Source organism: Salvelinus namaycush, chromosome 22, assembly GCF_016432855.1.
Source record: "Salvelinus namaycush isolate Seneca chromosome 22, SaNama_1.0, whole genome shotgun sequence".
NCBI lineage: Eukaryota > Metazoa > Chordata > Actinopteri > Salmoniformes > Salmonidae > Salvelinus > Salvelinus namaycush.
Genome location: NC_052328.1, coordinates 31,890,786 through 31,918,718, shown reverse-complemented (window position 1 = coordinate 31,918,718; position 27,933 = coordinate 31,890,786). Strand labels below are relative to the sequence as shown.

Genomic DNA, 27,933 nt, shown 5'->3' with positions numbered 1-27,933 from the left:
GTTTAAATGCTTTTACATTGCATGTGTGGTGTCAGTACATTAGGGGATGTTTAAGAGAGAGAGAGAGAGAGACAGAGAGAGAGAGAGAGACAGAGAGAGAGAGAGAGAGAGACAGAGAGAGAGAGAGAGAGAGAGAGAGAGAGAGAGAGAGAGAGAGAGAGAGAGAGAGAGAGAGAGAGAGAGAGAGGTCTACGTATATTCATGAGCAGAAAGGGGAACTTTAATTTGGTCCAGACTCTCTCAAAGTGAACATACAACACACTTGTAGTAGGTGATCATATCTGCCTGCAGAGTTAACCAGTGGATATCTCCTGTCTATCCTGTGTGTGTTTACCACCATGCCATCCTACACAGTGACGGTGGCTACAGGGAGCCAGTGGTTTGCAGGGACTGATGACTACATATACATCACCCTGGTGGGAACAGAGGGCTGCAGTGAGAGGACTTTACTGGACAAACCACTCTACAATGACTTTGAGAGAGGGGCGGTGAGTTGAGTTACAGTGGCTTGTGTGGTTAGGGTTTTGTCTGTCGTGCTCACTGTCCAGAGTTCGTGTTAGAGTGAGATTGAAGGTTTCACAGTGTGTGCATTACTTGAAAGACAGAGTTGACCTTGTTAATGACAATCATTGGAAATATTGTACCTTCATCAGACTTGAGACTGGAGATTTACTTAGTAGAACGCTTCCTCTGGTATTTGTCCTAAAGACTAAACTTCAAAAGAAAGGAATTGATTGTGCTCTTTAGGATGACTGGTTACTAGTTGTGTAGACAATTACATACACTATATATTCAAAAGTATGTGGACACCCCTTCAAATTAGTGTATTCGGCTATTTCAACCACACCCATTGCTGACAGGTGTATAAATTCGAGCACACAGCCATGCAATTTCCATAGACAAACATTGGCAGTAGAATGGCCTTACTGAAGAGCTCAGTGACTTTCAACGTGGCACCATCATAGGATACCACCTTTCCAACAAGTCTTTTCGTCAAATTTGTGCCCTTGTAGAGCTGCCCTGGTCAACTGTAAGTGCTGTTATTGTGAAGTGGAAACATCAAGGAGCAACAACGGCTCAGCCGCGAAGTGGTAGGTCACACAAGCTCACAGAACGGGACCGCAGAGTGCTGCAGCGCATTAAAATCGTCTGTCCTCGGTTGCAATACTCTCTACCAATATCCAAACTGCCTCTGGAAGCAACGTCAGCACAAGAAATGTTTGTCAGGAGCTTCATGAAATGGGTTTCCATGACCGAGCACCCGCACACAAGCCTAAGATCACCATGTGCAATGCCAAGAGTCGGCTAGAGTCGTGTAAAGCTCGCCTCCATTGGACTCTAGAGCAGTGGAAACATTCTCTGGAGTGATGAATCTCGTGGATGCCATGAGAACCCTACCTGCCCCAATGCACAGTGCCAACTGTAAAGTTTGGTGGAGGAGGAATAATGGTCTGGGGCTTTTTGTCATGCTTCGGGCTAGGCCCTTTAGTTCCAGTGAAGGGAAATCTTAACTCTACAGCATACAATGATATTCTAGACAATTCTGTGCTTCCAACGTTGTGGCAACAGTTTGGGGAAGGCCCTTTCCTGTTTCAGTATGACAATGCCCCCATGCGCAATTCACGGTTCATACAGAAATGGTTTGTAGTGGACCTCCCGATTGGCGCAGAGCTGTAAGCCACTGCATCATAATGCTTGAGGCGTCACTACCGGGTTCGATCCCAGTCTGTGTCACAGCTGGCCGTGACCGGGAAACCCATGAGGTGGCGCACAATTGGCCCAGCGTCGACCGGGCTAGGGGAAGATTTGGCCGGCCGGGATTTCCTTGTCTTATTGTGCTCTAGCAACTCCTTGTGGCAGGCCGGGCGCCTGCCATCTGGATGGTGTTTCCTCCGACACGTTGGTGCTTCTGGATTAAGCGAGCAGTGTGTCAAGAAGCAGTGCGGCTTGGCAGCGTCGTGTTTCGGGGGACGCATGGCTCTCAACCTTTGCCTTTGCAGCGATGGGACAAGACTGTAACTACCAATTGGGTAAAAGTACAAAAAATGTGTTTGTTGAGATCGGTGTGGAAGCACTAGACTGGCCTACACAGAGCCCTGATCTCAACCCCATCAAACACTTTTTGGATGAATTGGAACGCCGACTGCGAGCCAGGCCTAATCGCCCAACATCAGTGCCCAACCTCACTAATGCTCTTGTGGGTAAATGGAAGCAGGTCCCCGTAGTTCCAACATCTAGTGGAAAGTCTTCCCAGAAGAGTGGAGGCTGTTATAGCAGCAAAGGGGGGGATCAACTCCATATTAATGCCCATGATTTTGGAAAGAGATGTTTGACGTCCTGGTGTCCACATACTTTTGGTCATGTAGTGCATGTGTTGGATCACAAAACATATACCTCTGGAAGCCCTCACAAGGCCCCTGTCGGGGAAAATTCACTGAAATCAATGTACATTAACAGTAACATTTGACATGCCATTTGGACATACTTATATTTATATATCATTCCATGTCATTTTTATCAGTATTGTAGTGTAACCAGGCACTGCAAAGTGCATTTTGCACCATAACTGGAGCAATGCTAATAACTGGTCCCCTTACCAATAAAAAAGATATACTGTATATTTATATATATATACAGTTGATGTCTGAAGTTTACATACACCTTAGCCAAATACATTTAAACTCAGTTTTTCACAATTTCTGACATTTAATCCTAGTAACAATTCCCTGTCTTAGGTCAGTTAGAATCACCACTTTATTTTAAGAATGTGAAATGTCAGAATAATAGTAGAGAGAATAATTTATTTCAGCTTTTATTTCTTTCATCAAATTCTCAGTGGTTCAGAAGTTTAGCATTGACTTTAAATTGTTTAACTTGGGTCAATGTTTCGGGTAGCCTTCCACAAGCTTCCCACAATAAGCTGGTGTAACTGAGTCAGGTTTGTAGGCCTCCTTGCTCGCACACGCCTTTTCAGTTCTGCCCAAAAATGTTCTATGGGATTGAGGTCAGGGCTTTGTGATGGCCACTCCAATACCTTGACTTTGTTGTCCTTAAGCCGTTTTGCCACAACTTTGGAAGTATGCTTGGGGTCATTGTCCATTTGGAAGACCCATTTGCGACCAATCTTTAACTTCCTGACTGATGTCTTGAGATGTTGCTTCAATATATCCACATAATTTTCCTCTATCATGATACCATCTATTTTGTGAAGTGCACCAGTCCCTCCTGCAGCAAAGCACCCCCACAACATGATGCTGCCACCCCCGTGCTTCACAGTTGGGATGGTGTTCTTCGGCTTGCAAGCCTCCCCATTTTTCCTCCAAACATAACGATGGTCATTATGGCCAAACAGTTCTATTTTTGTTTCATCAGACGAGGACATTTCTCCAAAAAGTACGATCTTTGTCCCCATGTGCAGTTGCAAATAGTAGTCTGTCTTTTTCATGGCGGTTTCGGAGCAGTGGTTTCTTCCTTGCTGAGCGGCCTTTCAGGTTATGTCGATATAGGACTCGTTTTACTATGAATATATATACTTTTGTACCCGTTTCCTCCAGCATCTCCACAAGGTCCTTTGCTGTTGTTCTGGGATTGATTTGCACTTTTCGCACCAAAGTACGTTCATCTCTAGGAGACAGAACGCATCTCCTTCCTGAGCGGTATGATGGCTGCGTGGTCCCATGGTGTTTATACTGCATACTATAGTTTGTACAGATGAACGTGGTATGTTTGGAAATTGCTCCCAAGGATGACCCAGACTTGTGGAGGTCTACAATTTTTTTTCTGATGTCTTGGCTGATTTCTTTTGATTTTCCCGTGATGCCAAGCAAAGAGGCACTGGGTTTGAAGGTAGGCCTTGAAATACATCCACAGGTACACCTCCAATTGACTCAAATTATGTCAATTAGCTTATCAGAAGCTTCTAAAGCCATGACATAATTTTCTGGAATTTTCCAAGCTGTTTAAAGGTACAGTCAACTTAGTGTATGTAAACTTCTGACCCACTGGAATTGTGATACAGTGAATTATAAGTGAAATAATCTGTCTGTAAGCAATTGTTGGAAAAATTACTTGTGTCATGCACAGTAGATGTCCTAACCGACTTGCCAAAACTATAGTTTGTTAACAAGAAATATGTGGAGTGGTTGAAAAACTAGTTTTAATGACTCCAACCTAAGTGAATGTAAACTTCCGACAACTGTTTATACTCAAGGACATTCTAGACAATTCTGTGCTTCCAACTTTGTGGCAACAGTATGGGGAAGGCCCTTTCCTGTTTCAGCATAATTTTTTTATTTTACTGTTCCCCAGTGTAAGATCTGCCACAGATCTGTTGCAGGATCAAGCCCAGCCCTGTAAGAACATCTGTCATCAGGTTCACACTGCAAGCTGAGAAAAGAGGAACCACTCAGTCAGTCAGTGAGGTTACACATACACTTGATGAGCTCTATTCTCTTAAATAAATTGTGCCTGAAATTGTGTTCCAATATGAGTCAAGGGGAGTAATCCATAGAGATGAAGTAAAGAGACTTTACTGTGATTCGTTCCATTTACACAGTGCTATTTACCTGGTTGTCACCTGGAAATACAATGGATTGGATTATATAATGCATTTTTTAAGGCGCTCAAATCTCTTTACATTGATTGTCCTGTAGAAACTTGCCTTTACCACTACACAGTACAGTACTAGATAAAAGGATTACGCTCCGGTGCAGAGTGAGTCCTGGAGGCGCCATCACCACCATCGCTGTTACTGTGTATGAGGGTGGTCTAACGGAATCAGATTACTACATTCAATTCTCTGCTCTTTCACTCTAATGAAGCAAAATAACAACATAAGGCCTATTGACAAACGTCTTCTACAGCCAATAGCTGATGAGTGACCTGCTCGTGACCTCATGGCCCATGAACACCACATTGAAGTTCAATAAAAAGCTATCTGATCAAAATTGTCAACTCATTCTGGCATTAAAAGCTTCACCAGTGTCTGAGTCTTGTTCCCTAGATGCAGTTGTACTCTTTAGTTCAGATGCATCGGCTGTATACTTCTTCTATTGCACTAACTATCAGTGACTCATGAGCTCGTATCAACCTCATGCTGTCTCTTTCTGACTGTTGTATCTGGACCCCAGAAAGAGTACCTGGTGCAAAATGAACAGCTATGGGGATCCTAACAAACACAATAAACCTTGTTCAGTGTAAGTCATTCATTGAAAAAAATTGCTTTCCGTAACAGTGACAACCTGGTAATGACTATTGTCCGTCCTCAGGTTAGGCTGAATCTGGGTCCGGGAATTAGCCCATTATGTTTACTCTACACAGGATGAGAGCAAGCTCAATCGCTCTAAACCTGGTTGTCCGTCCTCAGGTGGACTCGTATGATGTGACGGTGGGGGAGAACCTGGGAGAGATGGAGCTAGTGAAGATAGAGAAGAATAAGTACTGGGTTCATGATGACTGGTACTGTAAGTACATCACAGTGAAGACTCCCTCTGGAGACTACGTAGAGTACCCCTGCTTCCACTGGCTGGTGGACGACAAGGAGGTGGTCCTTAGGGATGGCAGAGGTACCTGTGTGTCTGTCGGTCGGTCACATCTGTCTGTCTGCCGGTCTGTCTGTCGGTTTGTCTCTCTCTTTGTCAGTCTGTCTGTCTATCGGTCTGTCGGTCTGTCTCTCTTTGTCTGTCTATCAGTGTGTTAGTCTGTCTCTTTGTCTGTCTCTCGGTTTGTCTGTCTGTCTGTCTGTCTGTCTGTCTGTCTGTCTGTCTGTCTGTCTGTCTGTCTGTCTGTCTGTCTGTCTGTCTGTCTGTCTGTCTGTCTGTCTGTCTGTCTGTCTGTCTGTCTGTCTGTCTGTCAATAAACTGTCTCCTCTCCTTATGTTAAGGAACACAAGTCAATCCAGAAACATCTTCATTACGGGTTTTCACTTTTTTTTAAGCACGGTTGCCAAAGGACGACAAGACCAGACTGGAGAAGCAGCACCGACGTAAAGAGCTGGAGAGCAGACGGAAAACCTACAGGCAAGAGCTGGGTTTATGGTGTAGCACACATCTACATCACAATTGTAACATACTGATAATATACCAAGATGCGTTAATCAAATACATGTATTCAATGTATTGAACTAGTCAATGTTTTCTAGTTTCCAATGCACTGACTTTATAAAGTGTAGCCTAACAGTAAAAGATCTGCGCACAGTGTTACGTAGTGTAGTCCTAATTCAGTAGTGCTGCTGAACCTGCTAGTGATTCTGTGATGTCCTGCTGTGTATAGATGGAGTGAGTGGCAGCCTGGGTTTCCTATGAGTATAGATGCCAACACACACAAGGAGCTTCCCAGAGACATCCAGTTTGACAGCGAGAAAGGAGTGGACTTCATTCTTAACTACAGTAAGGCGTAAGTACTGCATCCATACTAAACTCTGTAACTATTGTCCTATCATTACAGGGTTACAGGTTCAACCCCTGCTACCACTGTTTCCCCTCATAACTGTTTCCCCTCATCACTGTTTCTCCTCATCACTTGTACACTCATCACTTTTACACTCATCACTGTTTCCCCTCATCACTTGTACACTCATCACCGTTTCTCCTCATCACTGTTTCCCCTCATCACTTTTACACTCATCACTGTTTCCCCTCATCACTTTTACACTCATCACTTTACTGTTCTTTATTTTACTCTTATTATTATCTATCCTGATACCTAGTCACTTTACCCTGCCTTCATGTACATATCTACCTCAAATACCTTATTATTATCTATCCTGATGCCTAGTCACTTTACCCTGCCTTCATGTACATATCTACCTCAAATACCTTATTATTATCTATCCTGATACCTAGTCACTTTACCCTGCCTTCATGTACATGTCTACTCAAATACCTTATTATTATCTATCCTGATGCCTAGTCACTTTACCCTGCCTTCATGTACATATCTACCTCAAATACCTTATTTTTATCTATCCTGATGCCTAGTCACTTTACCCTGCCTTCATGTACATATCTACCTCAAATACCTTATTATTATCTATCCTGATGCCTAGTCACTTTACCCTGCCTTCATGTACATATCTACCTCAAATACCTTATTATTATCTATCCTGATACCTAGTCACTTTACCCTGCCTTCATGTACATATCTACCTCAAATACCTTATTATTATCTATCCTGATACCTAGTCACTTTACCCTACCTTCATGTACATATCTACCTCAAATACCTTATTATTATCTATCCTGCCTTCATGTACATATCTACCTCAAATACCTTATTATTATCTATCCTGATACCTAGTCACTTTACCCTACCTTCATGTACATGTCTACCTCAAATACTTCTTACCTCTGCACATTGATCTTGTACTGGTACTCCCTGTATATAGCTCCACATTGATATTGTACTGGTACTCCCTGTATATAGCTCCACATTGATCTTGTACTGGTACTCCCTGTATATAGCTCCACATTGATCTTGTACTGGTACTTTCTGTTTATAGCTCCACATTGATCTGGTACTGATACTTCCTGTTTATAGCTCCACATTGATCTGGTACTGATACTTCCTGTTTATAGCTCCACATTGATCTGGTACTGATACTTCCTGTTTATAGCTCCACATTGATCTGGTACTGATACTTCCTGTTTATAGCTCCACATTGATCTGGTACTGATACTCCATGTATATAGCTCCACATTGATCTGGTACTGGTACTTCCTGTATATAGCTCCACATTGATCTGGTACTGGTACTCCCTGTATATATCTCCACATTGATCTGGTACTGATACTCCCTGTTTATAGCTCCACATTGATCTGGTACTGGTACTTCCTGTATATAGCTCCACATTGATCTGGTACTGGTACTTCCTGTATATAGCTCCACATTGATCTGGTACTGGTACTCCCTGTATATATCTCCACATTGATCTGGTACTGATACTCCCTGTTTATAGCTCCACATTGATCTGGTACTGGTACTTCCTGTATATAGCTCCACATTGATCTGGTACTGGTACTTCCTGTATATAGCTCCACATTGATCTGGTACTGGTACTCTCTGTTTATAGCTCCACATTGATCTGGTACTGGTACTCTCTGTTTATAGCTCCACATTGATCTGGTACTTCCTGTATATAGCTCCACATTGATCTGGTACTTCCTGTATATAGCTCCACATTGATCTGGTACTGGTACTCCCTGTATATAGCTCCATTCTTGTGTATTTTATTTGATTCCTCTTGTGTTACTATTTTATAAAATGTTTTAACTGCATTGTTGGGAAGGGCTCGTAAAGCAAGCATTTCATGGTAAAGTCTACACCAGTTGAAATTACATTTCAAAAACTTACAGTAGGCCTCTTTCCAATGTGGAGATTTACACTCGGTTTAATTTGTACTCTATACAGTGCTAAACCTACAGTAGACCTAGTCTTTCCAATGTGGAGATTTACACTCGGTTTAATTTGTACTCTATACAGTGCTAAACCTACAGTAGACCTAGTCTTTCCAATGTGGAGATTTACACTCGGTTTAATTTGTACTCTATACAGTGCTAAACCTACAGCAGGCCTCTTTCCAATGTGGAGATGTCCATGTAGAAGACCCATGCTTGTCATAATAGGGAATTTTCTGTTTTTTAGGGGCAGTATTTTTTTATTGCATTGACACTTATGCTCTAAATGTCAGGTTGTCCAGGATAGTGAGGTCATCTAGTGAGGTGTTCCTCAGAATGGGTTTTTTAATGTTCTCAAAGGGACTTCTTGGTTTGAATAAAGGCTAAATGGGAAACAGAAATCCACTGTTGGCTCAGTAGGTGGGTTGTGAGTAGTATGTAAATGTGACTAAAAGGTAACCTGTTTAAAAGCTCTGTATGAAAGCCTGTGGAACAGGAGAGTTAATGTATGAGTAACCATGGAAATTTGCATGTATCCTACACATCACCAGACGTAAACACAAACACATATTGTTTCAATTTTTTTATTCATTTTTTATTTAATCTTTATTTAACCAGGTAGGCTAGTTGAGAACAAGTTCTCATTTACAACTGCGACTTGGCCAAGATAAAGCAAAGCAGTGTGACACAAACAACAACACAGAGTTACACATGGAATAAACAAGCGTAGTCAATAACACAATAGAAAAAAAGAAAGTCTATATACAGTGTGTGCAAATGGAGTAAGAAGGTAAGGCAATAAATAGACCATAGTAGCGGAGTAATTACAATTTAGCAAATTAACACTGGAGTGATAGATGAGCAGATGATGATGTGCAAGTAGAAATACTGATGTGCAAAAGAGCAGAAAAGTAAATAAAAACAATATGGGGATGAGGTAGGTAGATTGGGTGGGCTATTTACAGATCCGCTATGTACAGCTGCAGCGATCGGTTAGCTGCTCAGATAGCTGATGTTTAAAGTTAGTGAGGGAAATATAAGTCTCCAGCTTCAGTGATTTTTGCAATTCGTTTCAGTTATTGGCAGCAGAGAACTGGAGGTGTTGGCTTTGGGGATGACCAGTGAAATATACCTGCTGGAGCACGTGCTACGGGTGGGTGTTGTTATCGTGACCAGTGAGCTGAGATAAGGCGGAGCTTTACCTAGCATAGACTTATAGATGACCTGGAGCCAGTGGGTCTGGCGACGAATATGTAGCGAGGGCCAGCTGACTAGAGCATACAGGTCGCGGTGGTGGGTGGTATAAGGGGCTTTGGTAACAAAACGGATGGCACTGTGATAGACTTCATCCAGTTTATTTTGTAAATGACATCGCTGTAGTTGAGGATCGGTAGGATAGTCAGTTTTACGAGGGTATGTTTGGCGGCGTGAGTGAAGGAGGCTTTGTTGCGAAATAGGAAGCAGATTTTTGATTTAATTTTTGATTGGAGATGTTTAATATGAGTCTGGAAGGAGAGTTTACAGTCTAGCCAGACACCTAGGTATTTGTAGTTGTCCACATATTGTCCACATATGTCCACAAGTCAGAACCGTCCAGAGTAGTGATGCTAGTCGGGCGGGTGGGTGGGTGCGGGTAGCGAGCGGTTGAAAAGCATGCATTTGGTTTTACTAGCGTTTAAGAGCAGTTGGAGGCCACGGAAGGAGTGTTGTAAGGCATTGAAGCTCGTTTGGAGGTTAGTTAACACAGTGTCCAAAGAAGGGCAAGATGTATTCAGAATGGTGTCGTCTGCGTAGAGGTGGATCAGGGAATCACCCGCAGCAAGAGCGATATCGTTGATATATACAGAGAAAACAGTCGGCCCGAGAATCGATCCCTGTGGTACCCCCATAGAGACTGCCAGAGGTCCAGACAACAGGCCCTCCGATTTGACACACTGAACTCTGTCTGAGAAGTAGTTGGTGAACCAGGCGAGGCAATCATTTGAGAAACCAAGGCTGTTGAGTCTGCGGATAAGAATACGGTGATTGACAGAGTCGAAAGCCTTGGCCAGGTCGATGAAGATGGCTGCACAGTACTGTCTTTTATCGATGCCGGTTATGATATCGTTTAGGACCTTGAGCGTGGCTGAGGTGCACCCATGACCAGCTTGGAAACCGGATTGCACAGCGGAGAAGGTACGGTGGGATTCGAAATGGTCAGTGATCTGTTTATTAACTTGGCTTTCGAAGACTTTAGAAAGGCAGGGCAGGATGGATATAGGTCTATAACAGTTTGGGTCCAGAGTGTCACCCCCTTTGAAGAGGGGGATGACCGCGGCATCTTTCCAATCTTTAGGGATCTCAGACGATACGAAAGAGAGGTTGAACAGACTGGTAATAGGGGTTGCAACAATGGCAGCTGATAATTTTAGAAAGAGAGGGTCCTGATTGTCTAGTCCAGCTGATTTGTACGGGTCCAGGTTTTGCAGCTCTTTCAGAACATCTGGTATCTGGATTTGGGTGAAAGAGAAGCGGGGGAGGCTCGGGCAAGTAGCTGTGGGGGGTGCGGAGCTTTTGGCCGGGGTTGGGGTAGCCAGGAGGAAAGCATGGCCAGCCGTAGAGAAATGCTTATTGAAATTCTCGATTATTGTGGATTTATCGGTGGTGACAGTGTTACCTAGCCTCAGTGCAGTGGGCAGCTTGGAGGAGGTGCTCTTATTCTCCATGGACTTTACAGTGTCCCAAAACCTTTTGGAGTTAGAGCTACAGGATGCAAATTTCTGTTTGAAAAAGCTAGTTTTTGCTTTCCTGACTAACTGCGTGTACTGATTCCTGACTTCCCTGAAAAATGAGACAAATACTTTGGTTCAAACCTATCAGCTTACTGTATGCTTTTAATCTACATTATGAAATGAGGAAATAAGGTGAATATGGGTGATGATTAGGTTCAACTTTCCGTTGATTGCTTAGGAGGGATAGCAAACCTTGGAAACGGGTTGTCTGTCTTTGCTCTGTAGTTCCTCTGTAGCTCAGTTGGTAGAGCAGGGCGCTTATAATGCCAGGATAGTGGGTTCGATTCCCGGGATCACCCATATGTAAAATGTAAACATGCATGATTGTAAGTCGCTTTGGATAAAAGCGTCTGCTAAATGGCTTATACACTCAGTGTACAAAACATTAATGACAGCTCCTCATTACATACCATTCACCTGGTCAGTTGATGATCCTTTATTCATGTCACTTAAATCCACTTCAATCAGTGTAGATAATGGGGAGGAGACAGGTTACATGTAAATAATAATTTTCAAGCCTTGAGACATGTATTGTGTTTTCAAGCCTTGAGAAATGGATTGTGTTTTCAAGCCTTGAGACATGGATTGTGTATGCGTGCCATTCAGAGGGTGAATAGCCAAGACAAACGATTTAAGTGCCTTTGAACGCGGTATGGTAGTAGGTGCCAGGCACACTGGTTTGTGTCAGGAACTGCAACACTGCTGGGTTTTTCACGCTCAAAGTTTCCTGTGTGTATCAAGAATGGTCCAGCACCCATTGGAGTCAACATGGGCCAGCATCCCTATGGAACGCTTTCGACACCTTATAGTCCATGCTCCAACGAATTTGGGGGGGGGTGCAACTCAATATTAGGAAGGTGTTCTTAATGTTTGGTCTACTCAAAGGCGTGATGAGGAACTAGAGGAAGTGGCTGGTGTTAGCATGCCGTGTATTTATAGTCCTGAGAAGTGTTGGTGTTATCATGACTAACTGTGTTGCTGTGGCTTGTTTGAACAACGGAATTATTTGTGCAGATGAATTATTTGTGCAGCTGAATTATTTGTGCAGCTGAATTATTTGTGCAGCTGAATTATTTGTGCAGATGAATTATTTGTGCAGATGAATTATTTGTGCAGATGAATTATTTGTGCAGATGAATTATTTGTGCAGCTGAATTATTTGTGCAGCTGAATTATTTGTGCAGATGAATTATTTGTGCAGCTGAATTTGCTTATCTGCAGAGAGCACAGGGTACAAAGGACTACATGCAGTACGTTGTGCTATTAAGACATTGCACAATGCTTGATGTAGCTTTACCAGACTGGTGATGGGTAGGATTACATTCAAAGCATGATGACTGACCTACATTGATAGTACCAATGTACCAATGTCTAGTAAACATTACTCACCAGGAGGTGAGTAGCAGCATTCTCGGTATCCCAAATGTTGTTGCCAAAGTACTGCACACATATGTGCGCGAATCATAACAAGGAAGGGAAGCTGTAACTCTATCCATACATTCATCCCTAACAACCAACGCTGCTAACGTTCTAATATAAGGTGGATAAGTGTGTAAAGAATGTGTACATACATCATCAACTCCTGAATTGTCTTGTTTGTTGATCACATTGAAATTGGAAGAAAATAACTCAACATAAATCTTAGCTTCGCTTGACCATCCTGATCTCCCGAGATGACATTTTGTTTCTCTACATGGTATCGCAGAGGTCAGTCAGGAGGGTGGATCAGGAGTCATAAATCTCCTGCAGCTAGATGATGTTGTCCTTTCCTCCCCAGGATAGAGAACCTGTGTGTGAACCAGTTGTCCTTTCCTCCCCAGGATAGAGAACCTGTGTGTGAACCAGTTGTCCTTTCCTCCCCAGGATAGAGAACCTGTGTGTGAACCAGTTCATGCACATGTTCCAGTCCTCCTGGAATGACTTTGCTGACTTTGAGCGGATCTTCGTCAGGATCAAAAACACCATCTCAGGTGTGTGGTCTCTGTTTTCTCCATAGAATGTGGTCACTGTTTTCTCCATAGGGTCCCCTTATGTAAGACCGGCACTATACTAACTGTTTCTGCAATCATACTTCTCCTCTCCTCTCCTCCTCCACTCTCCTTCTCTCTTCTCCTCTCCTCCTCTCCTCCTCTCCTCCTCTCCTCTTCTCCTCTCTTCCTCTCTTCTCCTCTCCTTTTCTCCTTTCCTCCCCTCCCCTCCCCTCCCCTCCCCTCCCCTCCCCTCCCCTCCCCTCCCCTCCCCTCCTCTCCTCTCCTCTCCTCTCCTCTCCTCTCCTCTCCTCTCCTCTCCTCTCCTCTCCTCTCCTCTCCTCTCCTCTCCTCTCCTCTCCTCTCCTCTCCTCTCCTCTCCTCTCCTCTCCTCTCCTCTCCTCACCCTATTCCTATCCTAGAGTATGTGATGGAGCACTGGAAAGAGGACTTTATGTTTGGATACCAGTACCTGAACGGCTGTAACCCAGTGATGATTCAGAAGTGCACCAAGCTGCCAGAGAAGTTCCCTGTTACACACAACATGGTGGCAGACTGTCTGGAGAGAGAGATGACTCTGGAGGAGGAGATCAAGGTAGAGACTGAACCCATAGAGATCTTATTCAATTATTCTAATTCCTAATTCTTGACATGTCACATGTCACCTGCACGCAGTTGTGCAAGCATATACACATGCATGCACACATCACATCCACTCACTGTACCTGTGACAGATTGTACACACAAAAAGACATGGCATTCAGAAAGACAGACTCGGAGGATAATTCTAAGACATTCACCCCTTGTATTACGTGTTGTTTGCAGGCTGGTAACATCTACCTAGCAGACTATGAGTTGATGGAAGACATCAGTCCCAACAGTACAGACCCCTGTACTCTACAGTACCTGGCTGCTCCCATCTGTCTGCTGTACAACAACAGCCAGCGCAAGATCCTGCCTCTGGCCATACAGGTAGGCTACTCTGTGTGCTTAGAAAAACACTAGGGAGCCGTTGGCTAGTGTTAACCCTAGCCATTAGCCAAATAGCTCAGCTGAACAACTGTTTGTGTCATAATAGTGTAAAGTTTAAGTCCTTTTGTCAATTGTTATAAGGATCGTTCCACAAAATTAGTGGCTTTTGCATCCCTTTGATATCTTAAGTAGAAACTGTGCACAAATATTGCATAAAAATGTATAAAAAAGTGAATAAAGGCTTGCTAAAGTGTCCCCCTGTCAACCCTTTATCACTTCTAGGAAGATTTTAACCAACTTAATCCCAAAAGTTATCAAAGTTTCACCATCATTGTAAAGCCCTAGTTATTTTGTTGCTTTGATAGTCATTTCTGAAGATTATTAGTTATTTAATGTGAATAGTGATTGGCTTGGGGGTAGAAGCTGTTTAGAAGCATCTTGGACCTAGACTTGGCGCTCCGGTGCCGCTTGCCGTGTGGTAGCAGAGAGAACAGTCTATGACCAGGGTGACTGGAGTCTTTAACAATTTTTAGGGCCTCCCTCTGACACCGCCTGGTATAGAGGTCCTGGATGACAGGAAGCTTGGGCCCGGTGATGTACTGGGCCATACACCCGGTGATGTACTGGGCCATACGCATACGCACTACCCTCTGTACCAGGCAGTGATGCAACCCGTCAGGATGCTCTCGATGGTGCAGCTGTAAAACCGTTTGAGGATCTGAGGACCCATGCCAAATCTTTTCAGTCTCTTGAGGGGGAATAGGTTTTGTCGTGCCCTCTTCACGACTGTCTTGGTGTGCTTGATCCATGTTAGTTTGCTGGTGATGTGGACGCCAAGGAACTTGAAGCTTTCAACCTGCTCCACTACAGCTTCGTCGATGAGAATGGGGGTGTGCTCGGTCCTCCTTTTCCTGTAGTCCACAATCATCTCCTTTGTCTTAACCAGGTTGAGGGATAGGTTTTTGTCCTTGCACCACATGATCAGGTCTCATCGTTGTCAGTGATCAGGTCTACCACTGTTGTGTCATCTGGAAACTTAATGATGGTGTTGGAGTCGTGCCTGGCTGTGCAGTCATGAGTGAACAGGGAGTACAGGAGGTGACTGAGCACGCACCCCTGAGGGGACCCTGTGTTGAGGATCAGCGTGGCGGATGTGTTGTTACCTACCCTTACCACCTAGGGGCGGCCCGTTAAGAAGTCCAGGATCCAGTTGCAGAGGGAGGTGTTTAGTCCCAGGGTCCTTAGTTTGTTGATGAGCTTTGAGGGCACTATGATATTGAATGTTGAGCTGTAGTCAATGAATAGCATTCTCACGTAGGTGTTCCTTTTGTCCAGGTGGGAAAGGGCAGTGTGGAGTGCAATAGAGATCATCATCTGTGGATCTGTTTGGGCGGTATGCAAATTGGAGTGGATCTAGGGTTTCTGGGATAATGGCGTTGATGTGAGCCATGACTAGCCTTTCAAAGCACTTAATGGCTACAGACGTGAGTGCTATGGGTCGGTAGTCATTTAGGCAGGTTACCTAAGTGTTGTGTTCTTGGGCACAGGGACTATTGTGGTCTGCTTAAAACATGTTGGTATTACAGACTCGGACAGGGAGAGGTTGAAAATGTCAGTGAAGAGACTTGCCAGTTGGTCAGCGCATGCCCGGAGCACACGTCTTGGTAATCCGTCTGGCCCTGCGACCTTGTGAATGTTGACCTGTTTAAAGGTCTGCCCACATTGGCTGTGGAGAGCGTGATCACACAGTGGTCCGGAAAAGCTGGTGTTCTCATGCATGTTTCAGTGTTATTTGTCTCGAAGCGAGCATAGAAGTAGTTTAGCTCGTCTGGTACACTCGTATCACAGGGCAGCTCGCGGCTGTGCTTCCCTTTGTAGTCTGTAATGGTTTGCAAGCCTTGCCACATCCGACGAGCATCGGAGCCGGTGTAGTACGATTCAATCTTAGTCCTGTATTGACGCTTTGCCTGTTTGATGGATCGTCGGAGGGCATAGCGGGATTTCTTATAAGCTTCTGGGTTAGAGTCTCGCTCCTTGAAAGCAGCAACTCTAGCCTTTAGCTCAGTGCGGATGTTGCCTGTAATCCATGGCTTCTGGTTGGGGTATTTACATACGGTCACTGTGAGGACGACGTCATCGATGCACTTATTGATGAAGTCAATGACTGGTGTGGTGTACTCCTCAATGCCATAGGAAGAGTCCCGGAACATATTCCAGTCTGTGCTAGCAAAACAGTCCTGTAGCTTAGCATCTACTATGGCCTATTTATTGCCTTACCTCCTCACGCCATTTGCACACACTGTATGTAGACTTTTTCTATTGTGTTATTGACTGTACGTTTGTTTATTCCATGTGTAACTCTGTGTTGTTGTTTGTGTCGCACTGCTTTGCTTTATCTTGGCCAGGTGACAGTTGTAAATGAGAACTTGTTCTCAACTGGCCTACCTGGTTAAATAAAGGTGAAAAAAAATAAAAAATCTGCTTCATCTGACCACTTTTTATTGACCGAGTCACTGGTGATTCCTGCTTATATTTTTGCTTGTAAGCAGGAATCAGGAGGATAGAATTATGGTCAGATTTGTCAAATGGAGGGTGAGGGAGAGCTTTGTATACATCTCTGTGTGTGGAGTAAAGGTGATCTAGAGTTTTGTATGTGTTTCTGTGTGTGGAGTAAAGGTGATCTAGAGTTTTGTATACATCTCTGTGTGTGGAGTAAAGGTGATCTAGAGTTTTGTATGAGTCTCTGTGTGTGGAGTAAAGGTGATCTAGAGTTTTGTATGTGTCTCTGTGTGTGGTGTAAAGGTGATCTAGAGTTTTGTATGAGTCTCTGTGTGTGGAGTAAAGGTGGTCTAGAGTTTTATGTGTTTCTGTGTGTGGAGTAAAGGTGATCTAGAGTTTTGTATGTGTCTCTGTGTGTGGAGTAAAGGTGGTCTAGAGTTTTGTATGTGTCTCTGTGTGTGGAGTAAAGATGATCTAGAGTTTTATATGTGTCTCTGTGTGTGGAGTAAAGGTGATCTAGAGTTTTGTATGTGTCTCTGTGTGTGGAGTAAAGGTGATCTAGAGTTTTATATGTGTCTCTGTGTGTGGAGTAAAGGTGATCTAGAGTTTTATATGTGTCTCTGTGTGTGGAGTAGAGGTGATCTAGAGTTTTGTATGAGTCTCTGTGTGTGGAGTAAAGGTGATCTAGAGTTTTGTATGTGTTTCTGTGTGTGGAATAAAGGTGATCTAGAGTTTTGTATGTGTCTCTGTGTGTGGAGTAAAGGTGATCTAGAGTTTTGTATGTGTCTCTGTGTGTGGAGTAAAGGTGATCTAGAGTTTTATATGTGTCTCTGTGTGTGGAGTAGAGGTGATCTAGAGTTTTGTATGAGTCTCTGTGTGTGGAGTAAAGGTGATCTAGAGTTTTGTATGTCTCTGTGTGTGGAGTAAAGGTGATCTAGAGTTTTGTATGTGTTTCTGTGTGTGGAATAAAGGTGATCTAGAGTTTTGTATGTGTCTCTGTGTGGAGTAAAGGTGATCTAGAGTTTTGTATGTGTCTCTGTGTGTGGAGTAAAGGTGATCTAGAGTTTTGTATGTGTCTCTGTGTGTGGAGTAAAGGTGATCTAGAGTTGTATATGTGTCTCTGTGTGGAGTAAAGGTGATCTAGAGTTTTGTATGTGTCTCTGTGTGTGGAGTAAAGGTGATCTAGAGTTTTGTATGTGTCTCTGTGTGTGGAATAAAGGTGATCTAGAGTTTTGTATGTGTCTCTGTGTGTGGAGTAAAGGTGATCTAGAGTTTTGTATGTGTCTCTGTGTGTGGAGTAAAGGTGATCTAGAGTTTTGTATGTGTCTCTGTGTGGAGTAAAGGTGATCTAGAGTTTTGTATGTGTCTCTGTGTGTGGAGTAAAGGTGATCTAGAGTTTTGTACGTGTCTCTGTGTGTGGAGTAAAGGTGATCTAGAGTTTTATATGTGTCTCTGTGTGTGGAGTAAAGGTGAACTAGAGTTTTGTATGTGTTTCTGTGTGTGGAGTAAAGGTGATCTAGAGTTTTATATGTGCCTCTGTGTGTGGAGTAAAGGTGATCTAGAGTTTTATATGAGTCTCTGTGTGTGGAGTAAAGGTGATCTAGAGTTTTATGTGTTTCTGTGTGTGGAGTAAAGGTGATCTAGAGTTTTATATGTGTCTCTGTGTGGAGTAAAGGTGATCTAGAGTTTTGTATGTGTCTCTGTGTGTGGAGTAAAGGTGATCTAGAGTTTTATATGAGTCTCTGTGTGTGGAGTAAAGGTGATCTAGAGTTTTCTATGTGTCTCTGTGTGTGGAGTAAAGGTGATCTAGAGTTTTGTATAAGTCTCTGTGTGTGGAGTAAAGGTGATCTAGAGTTTTGTATAAGTCTCTGTGTGTGGAGTAAAGGTGATCTAGAGTTTTGTATGTGTCTCTGTGTGTGGAGTAAAGGTGATCTAGAGTTTTCTTTCCCTCTGGTTGCACATTTAACATGCTGATACTTTTTGTTTTTACCTCTTGAGATGGGAAAACGTGTTTTTTATCAAGTTGAACATGTGCTCTTTATGACAGAATGTTAAAATAAGTCAGAAGTTCGTTACACTTCTCGAAAGGCACCGAATTGATGGAACGATCCATAAGCTTACATCACATGTTTCTTCATCATCTAGTAAAACATACTTCTCCTCTCCTCCTGCCATGTTCTTCCTCTCTCTCTTCCTCCCCTTCATCCTCCCCCTCCTCATTCTCCCTCTCTTCCTCCTCCTCCTCCTTTCTGTCTCCTAGCTGGGTCAGACTCCAGGCAAGGACAACCCTATCTTCCTGCCCAGTGATGGTCAGTATGACTGGATGCTAGCTAAGATCTGGGTCCGCTCCTCTGACTTCCACATCCACCAGACAGTCACACACCTTCTGAGGACTCACCTGGTCTCGGAGGTGTTTGGAGTGGCCATGTTCAGACAGCTTCCTGCTGTACACCCTGCATATAAGGTACACCAACTACACGTCAGTCTGTGCTTGAGTTTTGTTCCTGCTAATGTGACTGAATAGTTGATTCATTGATAGGTTAGTTATATATTTACTGATTGATTGATCGACTGGTTGACTGACTGATGGTCTGTCCTACTCTAGTTGCTCCTTCCTCACATTCGTTTCACCATCGCCATCAACACCAAGGCCAGAGAGCAACTCATCTGTGAGTTTGGCATCTTCGATAAGGTGAGAACGTGTGTGTGTTTGAGAGTGAGAGCGAGAGAGACAGAGACATAGACAGATTCAGTTAATGTGTCTGTCTCTCCTCATGCCAACAGTACAGTTAATGTGTCTGTCTCTCCCCAGATCAACAGTGCTGTTTATGTGTCTGTCTCTCCTCAGGCCAACGGTACAGTTAATGTGTCTGTCTCTCCCCAGGCCAACGGTACAGTTAATGTGTCTGTCTCTCCCCAGGCCAACGGTACAGTTAATGTGTCTGTCTCTCCCCAGACCAACGGTACAGTTAATGTGTCTGTCTCTCCTCAGGCCAACGGTACAGTTAATGTGTCTGTCTCTCCCCAGACCAACGGTACAGTTAATGTGTCTGTCTCTCCCCAGACCAACGGTACAATTAATGTGTCTGTCTCTCCTCAGGCCAACGGTGCAGTTAATGTGTCTGTCTCTCCTCAGGCCAACGGTACAGTTAATGTGTCTGTCTCTCCTCAGGCCAACGGTACAGTTAATGTGTCCGTCTCTCCTCAGGCCAACGGTACAGGAGGTGGAGGTCATGTTGAGATGATCCAGAAGGCCATGAGGTTACTGACCTTCAGATCTCTGTGTTTCCCTGATGCCATTAAGGCGCGCGGGGTGGACAGCCCTGAGGACCTACCCTACTACTACTACAGAGATGACGGGAACAGGGTCTGGGATGCCACCAAGAGGTCAGAGGTCATAGGGGTGTGTGTGTGTGTGGGGGGGACCAGACCAATCACCAGGAAGAGATGCAAGGCGGTGGCTAACCCTCACCCTAGCTTCATGTCCACACACTGGCTCAACCCTCACCCTAGCTTCATGTCCACACACTGGCTCAACCCTCACCCTAAACCTAGCTCATGTCCATACACTGGCTCAACCCTCACCCATCTTCATGTCCACATCATTGATCAACCCTCACCCTAAACCTGGCTTCATGTCCACATCATTGATCAGCCCTCACCCTAAACCTAGCTTCATGTCCACATCATTGATCAACCCTCACCCTAAACCTGGCTTCATGTCCACATCATTGATCAACCCTCACCCTAAACCTAGCTTCATGTCCACATCATTGATCAACCCTCACCCTAAACCTAGCTTCATGTCCACATCATTGATCAACCCTCACCCTAAACCTGGCTTCATGTCCACATCATTGATCAACCCTCACCCTAAACCTAGCTTCATGTCCACATCATTGATCAGCCCTCACCCTAAACCTAGCTTCATGTCCACATCATTGATCAACCCTCACCCTAAACCTGGCTTCATGTCCACATCATTGATCAACCCTCACCCTAAACCTAGCTTCATGTCCACATCATTGATCAACCCTCACCCTAAACCTGGCTTCATGTCCACATCATTGATCAACCCTCAACCTAAACCTGGCTTCATGTCCACATCATTGATCAACCCTCACCCTAAACCTAGCTTCATGTCCACATCATTGATCAGCCCTCACCCTAAACCTAGCTTCATGTCCACATCATTGATCAGCCCTAACCCTAGCTATTATTCTAACCCTAAGCCTACATTTTCTTTTGACCCTAGTTTTGTGTGGGACGTGGTGTGTATCTACTACGACAGTGACAACACAGTACAGAAGGATGAGGAGATCCAGGCGTTCGTTAAAGATGTCTGCAGCTTTGGGATGCAGGACCTTGATTGCTGTGGTGGGTACAAACACATAATAACCAACAAACACTACAATGGCATAGCCTGCTTTAACATATTTGAGTTATCTGCAATACAAATACATACTTCTTATTTCTCTGGATTGTGTTGAAAGACGTAGCTGACCACACAGTAACATTATCGATATTTAGCTATGCAGACACCCTTGTATACAGACATGTACTTAACTTTTGAGTTGGCCAATAGCCTCTCTGTCAGGGACTGGTTAGTGGCTCACTGATGGAACAAGTGTCAAAATAAACATCCTGTGTTGCGCCCAAAAACTTGTTAAACATCCTGTGTTGCGCCTTTTACTTAACTTGGCGTTAAGCAAGGGCTGACCACTGCACTCTATGGCTCCCGAGTGGCGCAGCGGTCTAAGGCACTGTATCTCAGTGCTTGAGGCATCACTACAGACCCTGGTTCGAATCCAGGCTGTATCACAACCGGCCGTGATTGGGAGTCCCATAGGGCGGCGCACAATTGGCCCAGCGTCGTGGGTAGGCTGTCATTGTAAATAAGAATTTGTTCTTAACTGACTTGCCTAGTTAAATAAAGTTTAAATTAAAAATAAATAAGTAAAATGACAAGGAGTCATTCAATATCACTATTTTCAATATTTTTTTTATATTTAACTCTGCATTGTTGGAAAAAGACCCGTAAGTAAGCATTTCACTGTTGGTATTCACCTGTTGTTTATGAAGCATGTGACAAATAACATTAGATTGGATTATATGGAAACTTTTTCTGCAGAGTTTCCCAAATCCCTGAAGACACGTGAGGATCTCACAGAGTACCTGACTGTCATCATCTTCACTGCCTCTGCTCACCATGCTGCTGTCAACTTCGGACAGGTAACATTTAGGGCTAGATTCAATCAGATTGACATCTGCATAGCGTTGTTTTGGCGGTCTGACTGTAGGTCTGCTAAATTACTAAAATGTTGATGTAAAAAATGGTGTTGGAGGTGGAACAGCATTAGAGCTGTGAAATCTACAAGCGGCTCACTGCGTTACCTTATCAAGGACAGTGGCGTTGGATGCAGTGAAACCACACTTGACTATAATTCCATGCAGCTGCGTTAAAAGTGTATGCAACCACGTTACAAATTCAAACACTCAAATTAGATTGATAGGCATAAATCCCCCCATCCAAATTAACATGAAAACATGCATTAGCTTAATAATGATGTCTAACATTGATAGAGGTTACACTTTCTAGTGACGGTTTTTGAACTTCTAACGCAGTAGGAATCATAAGGGAGTGGTTTGTAACTTCTAACCCAGTAGGGTTAATAAGGAAGTGGTTTGTAACTTCTAACGCAGTAGGGTTAATAAGGAAGTGGTTTGTAACTTCTAACGCAGTAGGGATCATAAGGAAGTGGTTTGTAACTTCTAACGCAGTAGGGTTAATAAGGAAGTGGTTTGTAACTTCTAACGCAGTAGGGTTAATAAGGAAGTGGTTTGTAACTTCTAACGCAGTAGGGTTAATAAGGAAGTGGTTTGTAACTTCTAACGCAGTAGGGTTAATAAGGAAGTGGTTTGTAACTTCTAACGCAGTAGGGTTAATAAGGAAGTGGTTTGTAACTTCTAACCCAGTAGGAATCATAAGGAAGTGGTTTGTAACTTCTAACCCAGTAGGAATCATAAGGGAGTGGTTTGTAACTTCTAACCCAGTAGGAATCATAAGGGAGTGGTTTGTAACTTCTAACGCAGTAGGAATCATAAGGAAGTGGTTTGTAACTTCTAACGCAGTAGGGTTAATAAGGAAGTGGTTTGTAACTTCTAACCCAGTAGGAATCATAAGGAAGTGGTTTGTAACTTCTAACGCAGTAGGGTTAATAAGGAAGTGGTTTGTAACTTCTAACGCAGTAGGGTTAATAAGGAAGTGGTTTGTAACTTCTAACGCAGTAGGGTTAATAAGGAAGTGGTTTGTAACTTCTAACGCAGTAGGGTTAATAAGGAAGTGGTTTGTAACTTCTAACGCAGTAGGGTTAATAAGGAAGTGGTTTGTAACTTCTAACCCAGTAGGAATCATAAAGAAGTGGTTTGTAACTTCTAACCCAGTAGGGATCATAAGGGAGTGGTTTGTAACTTCTAACGCAGTAGGGTTAATAAGGAAGTGGTTTGTAACTTCTAACCCAGTAGGGATCATAAGGAAGTGGTTTGTAACTTCTAACGCAGTAGGGATCATAAGGAAGTGGTTTGTAACTTCTAACCCAGTAGGAATCATAAGGAAGTGGTTTGTAACTTCTAACGCAGTAGGGATCATAAGGAAGTGGTTTGTAACTTCTAACCCAGTAGGAATCATAAGGGAGTGGTTTGTAACTTCTAACGCAGTAGGGTTAATAAGGAAGTGGTTTGTAACTTCTAATGCAGTAGGGATCATAAGGAAGTGGTTTGTAACTTCTAACACAGTAGGGTTAATAAGGAAGTGGTTTGTAACTTCTAACCCAGTAGGAATCATAAGGGAGTGGTTTGTAACTTCTAACGCAGTAGGGTTAATAAGGAAGTGGTTTGTAACTTCTAACGCAGTAGGGTTAATAAGGAAGTGGTTTGTAACTTCTAACCCAGTAGGAATCATAAGGGAGTGGTTTGTAACTTCTAACCCAGTAGGGTTAATAAGGGAGTGGTTTGTAACTTCTAACGCAGTAGGGATCATAAGGGAGTGGTTTGTAACTTCTAACGCAGTAGGGTTAATAAGGAAGTGGTTTGTAACTTCTAACGCAGTAGGGATCATAAGGGAGTGGTTTGTAACTTCTAATGCAGTAGGGTTAATAAGGGAGTGGTTTGTAACTTCTAACGCAGTAGGAATCATAAGGGAGTGGTTTGTAACTTCTAACGCAGTAGGAATCATAAGGGAGTGGTTTGTAACTTCTAACGCAGTAGGAATCATAAGGGAGTGGTTTGTAACTTCTAATGCAGTAGGGTTAATAAGGAAGTGGTTTGTAACTTCTAACGCAGTAGGGTTAATAAGGAAGTGGTTTGTAACTTCTAACGCAGTAGGGTTAATAAGGAAGTGGTTTGTAACTTCTAACGCAGTAGGGTTAATAAGGAAGTGGTTTGTAACTTCTAACGCAGTAGGAATCATAAGGAAGTGGTTTGTAACTTCTAACCCAGTAGGGATAATAAGGGAGTGGTTTGTAACTTCTAACGCAGTAGGGTTAATAAGGGAGTGGTTTGTAACTTCTAACGCAGTAGGGATCATAAGGAAGTGGTTTGTAACTTCTAACGCAGTAGGAATCATAAGGGAGTGGTTTGTAACTTCTAACGCAGTAGGAATCATAAGGGAGTGGTTTGTAACTTCTAATGCAGTAGGGTTAATAAGGAAGTGGTTTGTAACTTCTAACCCAGTAGGAATCATAAGGGAGTGGTTTGTAACTTCTAACGCAGTAGGGTTAATAAGGAAGTGGTTTGTAACTTCTAACCCAGTAGGGATCATAAGGAAGTGGTTTGTAACTTCTAATGCAGTAGGGTTAATAAGGGAGTGGTTTGTAACTTCTAACGCAGTAGGAATCATAAGGGAGTGGTTTGTAACTTCTAACGCAGTAGGAATCATAAGGGAGTGGTTTGTAACTTCTAACGCAGTAGGAATCATAAGGGAGTGGTTTGTAACTTCTAATGCAGTAGGGTTAATAAGGAAGTGGTTTGTAACTTCTAACGCAGTAGGGTTAATAAGGAAGTGGTTTGTAACTTCTAACGCAGTAGGAATCATAAGGAAGTGGTTTGTAACTTCTAACCCAGTAGGGATAATAAGGGAGTGGTTTGTAACTTCTAACGCAGTAGGGTTAATAAGGGAGTGGTTTGTAACTTCTAACGCAGTAGGGATCATAAGGAAGTGGTTTGTAACTTCTAACGCAGTAGGAATCATAAGGGAGTGGTTTGTAACTTCTAACGCAGTAGGAATCATAAGGGAGTGGTTTGTAACTTCTAATGCAGTAGGGTTAATAAGGAAGTGGTTTGTAACTTCTAACCCAGTAGGAATCATAAGGGAGTGGTTTGTAACTTCTAACGCAGTAGGGTTAATAAGGAAGTGGTTTGTAACTTCTAACCCAGTAGGGATCATAAGGAAGTGGTTTGTAACTTCTAACCCAGTAGGAATCATAAGGGAGTGGTTTGTAACTTCTAACCCAGTAGGGTTAATAAGGGAGTGGTTTGTAACTTCTAACGCAGTAGGGTTAATAAGGAAGTGGTTTGTAACTTCTAACCCAGTAGGGATCATAAGGAAGTGGTTTGTAACTTCTAACCCAGTAGGAATCATAAGGGAGTGGTTTATAACTTCTAACCCAGTAGGGTTAATAAGGGAGTGGTTTGTAACTTCTAACGCAGTAGGGTTAATAAGGAAGTGGTTTGTAACTTCTAACCCAGTAGGAATCATAAGGGAGTGGTTTGTAACTTCTAACCCAGTAGGGTTAATAAGGGAGTGGTTTGTAACTTCTAACGCAGTAGGAATCATAAGGGAGTGGTTTGTAACTTCTAACCCAGTAGGAATCATAAGGGAGTGGTTTGTAACTTCTAACGCAGTAGGGATCATAAGGAAGTGGTTTGTAACTTCTAACGCAGTAGGGTTAATAAGGAAGTGGTTTGTAACTTCTAACCCAGTAGGAATCATAAGGGAGTGGTTTGTAACTTCTAACGCAGTAGGGTTAATAAGGAAGTGGTTTGTAACTTCTAACGCAGTAGGGTTAATAAGGAAGTGGTTTGTAACTTCTAACCCAGTAGGAATCATAAGGAAGTGGTTTGTAACTTCTAACGCAGTAGGAATCATAAGGGAGTGGTTTGTAACTTCTAACGCAGTAGGAATCATAAGGGAGTGGTTTGTAACTTCTAACGCAGTAGGGTTAATAAGGAAGTGGTTTGTAACTTCTAACGCAGTAGGGTTAATAAGGAAGTGGTTTGTAACTTCTAACCCAGTAGGAATCATAAGGGAGTGGTTTGTAACTTCTAACGCAGTAGGAATCATAAGGAAGTGGTTTGTAACTTCTAACGCAGTAGGAATCATAAGGGAGTGGTTTGTAACTTCTAACGCAGTAGGGTTAATAAGGGAGTGGTTTGTAACTTCTAACGCAGTAGGGATCATAAGGAAGTGGTTTGTAACTTCTAACGCAGTAGGAATCATAAGGGAGTGGTTTGTAACTTCTAACGCAGTAGGGTTAATAAGGAAGTGGTTTGTGACACACAAGAGCAGCCGCTCACTGATATGTCAGCTCATACCGCTGTTACCTCCAACACCGCCAAAACATCTGTTATACAGATGTCGGCCAATGCTGGTTAAGGCTGGTCAATGCTCGATCTGATTGAATCCAAGCCTTGGTTAGATTTTGTAAGGTAGGCTTTAGACGGGTATGATTTGCTCAGGTAGGCTATTTGGTCAGGTAGGCTTTGGACAATTTGTCCACATTATACAACAGGTGGGTCTAATACTGAATGCTGATTGGTTAAAACCGCATTCCAGACGGTATCTATTCCACAAATTACCACCGGCTACATCTATGATGTTAAAACGATTATTTACTCTGTTCCATCTGACTGCACAATCCACTGTGTCACCATACGAGAGCACCACCTAGCTTCCCTTAGATGTTAATGTCTGCCTACTCTGTGTATTTCAGTATGACTGGTGCTCGTGGATCCCCAACTCGCCCCCCACCATGCGGAAGCCCCCTCCCACACAGAAGGGGGTGGTAGATGTGAAGTTCATCATCGAGAGTCTCCCTGACCGCGGCCGGTCCTGCTGGCACCTAGGGGCTGTCTGGGCCCTTAGTCAGTTCCAGGAGAATGAAGTAAACACACAACACGCACACACAACACACACACATGCACATAAAACACGCATGCACACACACACACGTTTGTCTGCTTTTATTCTGAATGTTAAAGAAAGCCCTCCAACCTCTGTGTGTGTCTCTCTCTCTCTCTCTCTCTCTCTCTCTCTCTCTCTCTCTCTCTCTCTCTCTCTCTCTCTCTCTCTCTCTCTCTCTCTCTCTCTCTCTCTCTCTCTCTCTCTCTCTCTCTCTCTCTCTCTCTCTCTACTTTCTTACCCCCCCCCCCCCCCCCCCCAGCTGTTCCTGGGGATGTACCCAGATGAGCACTTCATAGAGAAGCCTGTGAAGGAGGCCATGGAATCGTTCAGGAAGAGACTGGCAGAGATCAGCAGTGTCATCAAGATCCGCAACGAAGGCAAGAAACTACCCTACTACTACTTCTCTCCTGACCGCATCCCTAACAGTGTGGCTGTCTGAGAGAGGGATTGAGGAGGGTGAGAGGAAGGATGAGAGCGAGGGAGTGATGGAGGGAGATATTGTGAACAGTGATTTATGGTGTTGTTTCTTACATACAGTGCTGTATGTATATTGTGCTATGATAAGCATGATGCAATTCAACTTTTTTTGCCAGCGATTTTTACAAACAGAAAGTGAATCATCATTGTTGTACAATTCAAATGTCAAATAAAAATTCTCAAAATGTGCTTTTCTATTTCTCCTTATAGTATTGAAAAACTGTTGGTGACAATGAAAGTATATGAGACGCATATTCACTAGCTAAAATGAAAGAAGACATTCCGGTATTCATAATAGCAAACCGTTTAAAGGTTTTCATTTTTATTTGGTTGGTTTTTCAATCTACATACTTTATTCAAACATGGGAAATGAAACAAATCAAAACACATCAATATTTATTTTTTAAAACATAAGTAATTTTTTTCTTAACAAAATTCTACACAGTTACTATTCAAAGGTAAACTCACAGACAAACATGTGGAATGATATATGAAGGAGGGAAACAGTCGTATGTTCAAGTCGAGTCAGTAGTAAAGCACTGTAGTTTTATGCAAGTAACACTTTCTCAGCACAAGGGTTATTATTTTGATGATGGGGCACGGAACGGCTTTCCTTATGGAATGGCTGTTTAAGTTACATCTGTTCTGCAGGAGAAATGTGTGTTCTCTTACAT

The 27,933-nt window shown here is 43.2% G+C and overlaps 1 protein-coding gene across 1 annotated transcript; it reads left to right on the top strand.

Annotated features, from left to right (window-relative positions):
• The first annotated feature begins 297 nt into the window (after nucleotides 1-297).
• Nucleotides 298-27,448, top strand: LOC120017762 (polyunsaturated fatty acid 5-lipoxygenase-like). The gene is made up of 14 exons (XM_038960732.1): nucleotides 298-488; nucleotides 5,366-5,564; nucleotides 5,936-6,017; nucleotides 6,271-6,393; nucleotides 13,028-13,134; nucleotides 13,554-13,726; nucleotides 13,957-14,103; nucleotides 18,863-19,066; nucleotides 19,208-19,294; nucleotides 19,811-19,989; nucleotides 20,858-20,979; nucleotides 21,734-21,834; nucleotides 26,592-26,762; nucleotides 27,042-27,448. Exons 1-14 carry the CDS (start codon nucleotides 339-341, stop codon nucleotides 27,219-27,221), a joined length of 2,025 nt encoding a protein of 674 aa, XP_038816660.1. The 5' UTR covers nucleotides 298-338; the 3' UTR covers nucleotides 27,222-27,448.
• The last annotated feature ends 485 nt before the right edge of the window (nucleotides 27,449-27,933 follow it).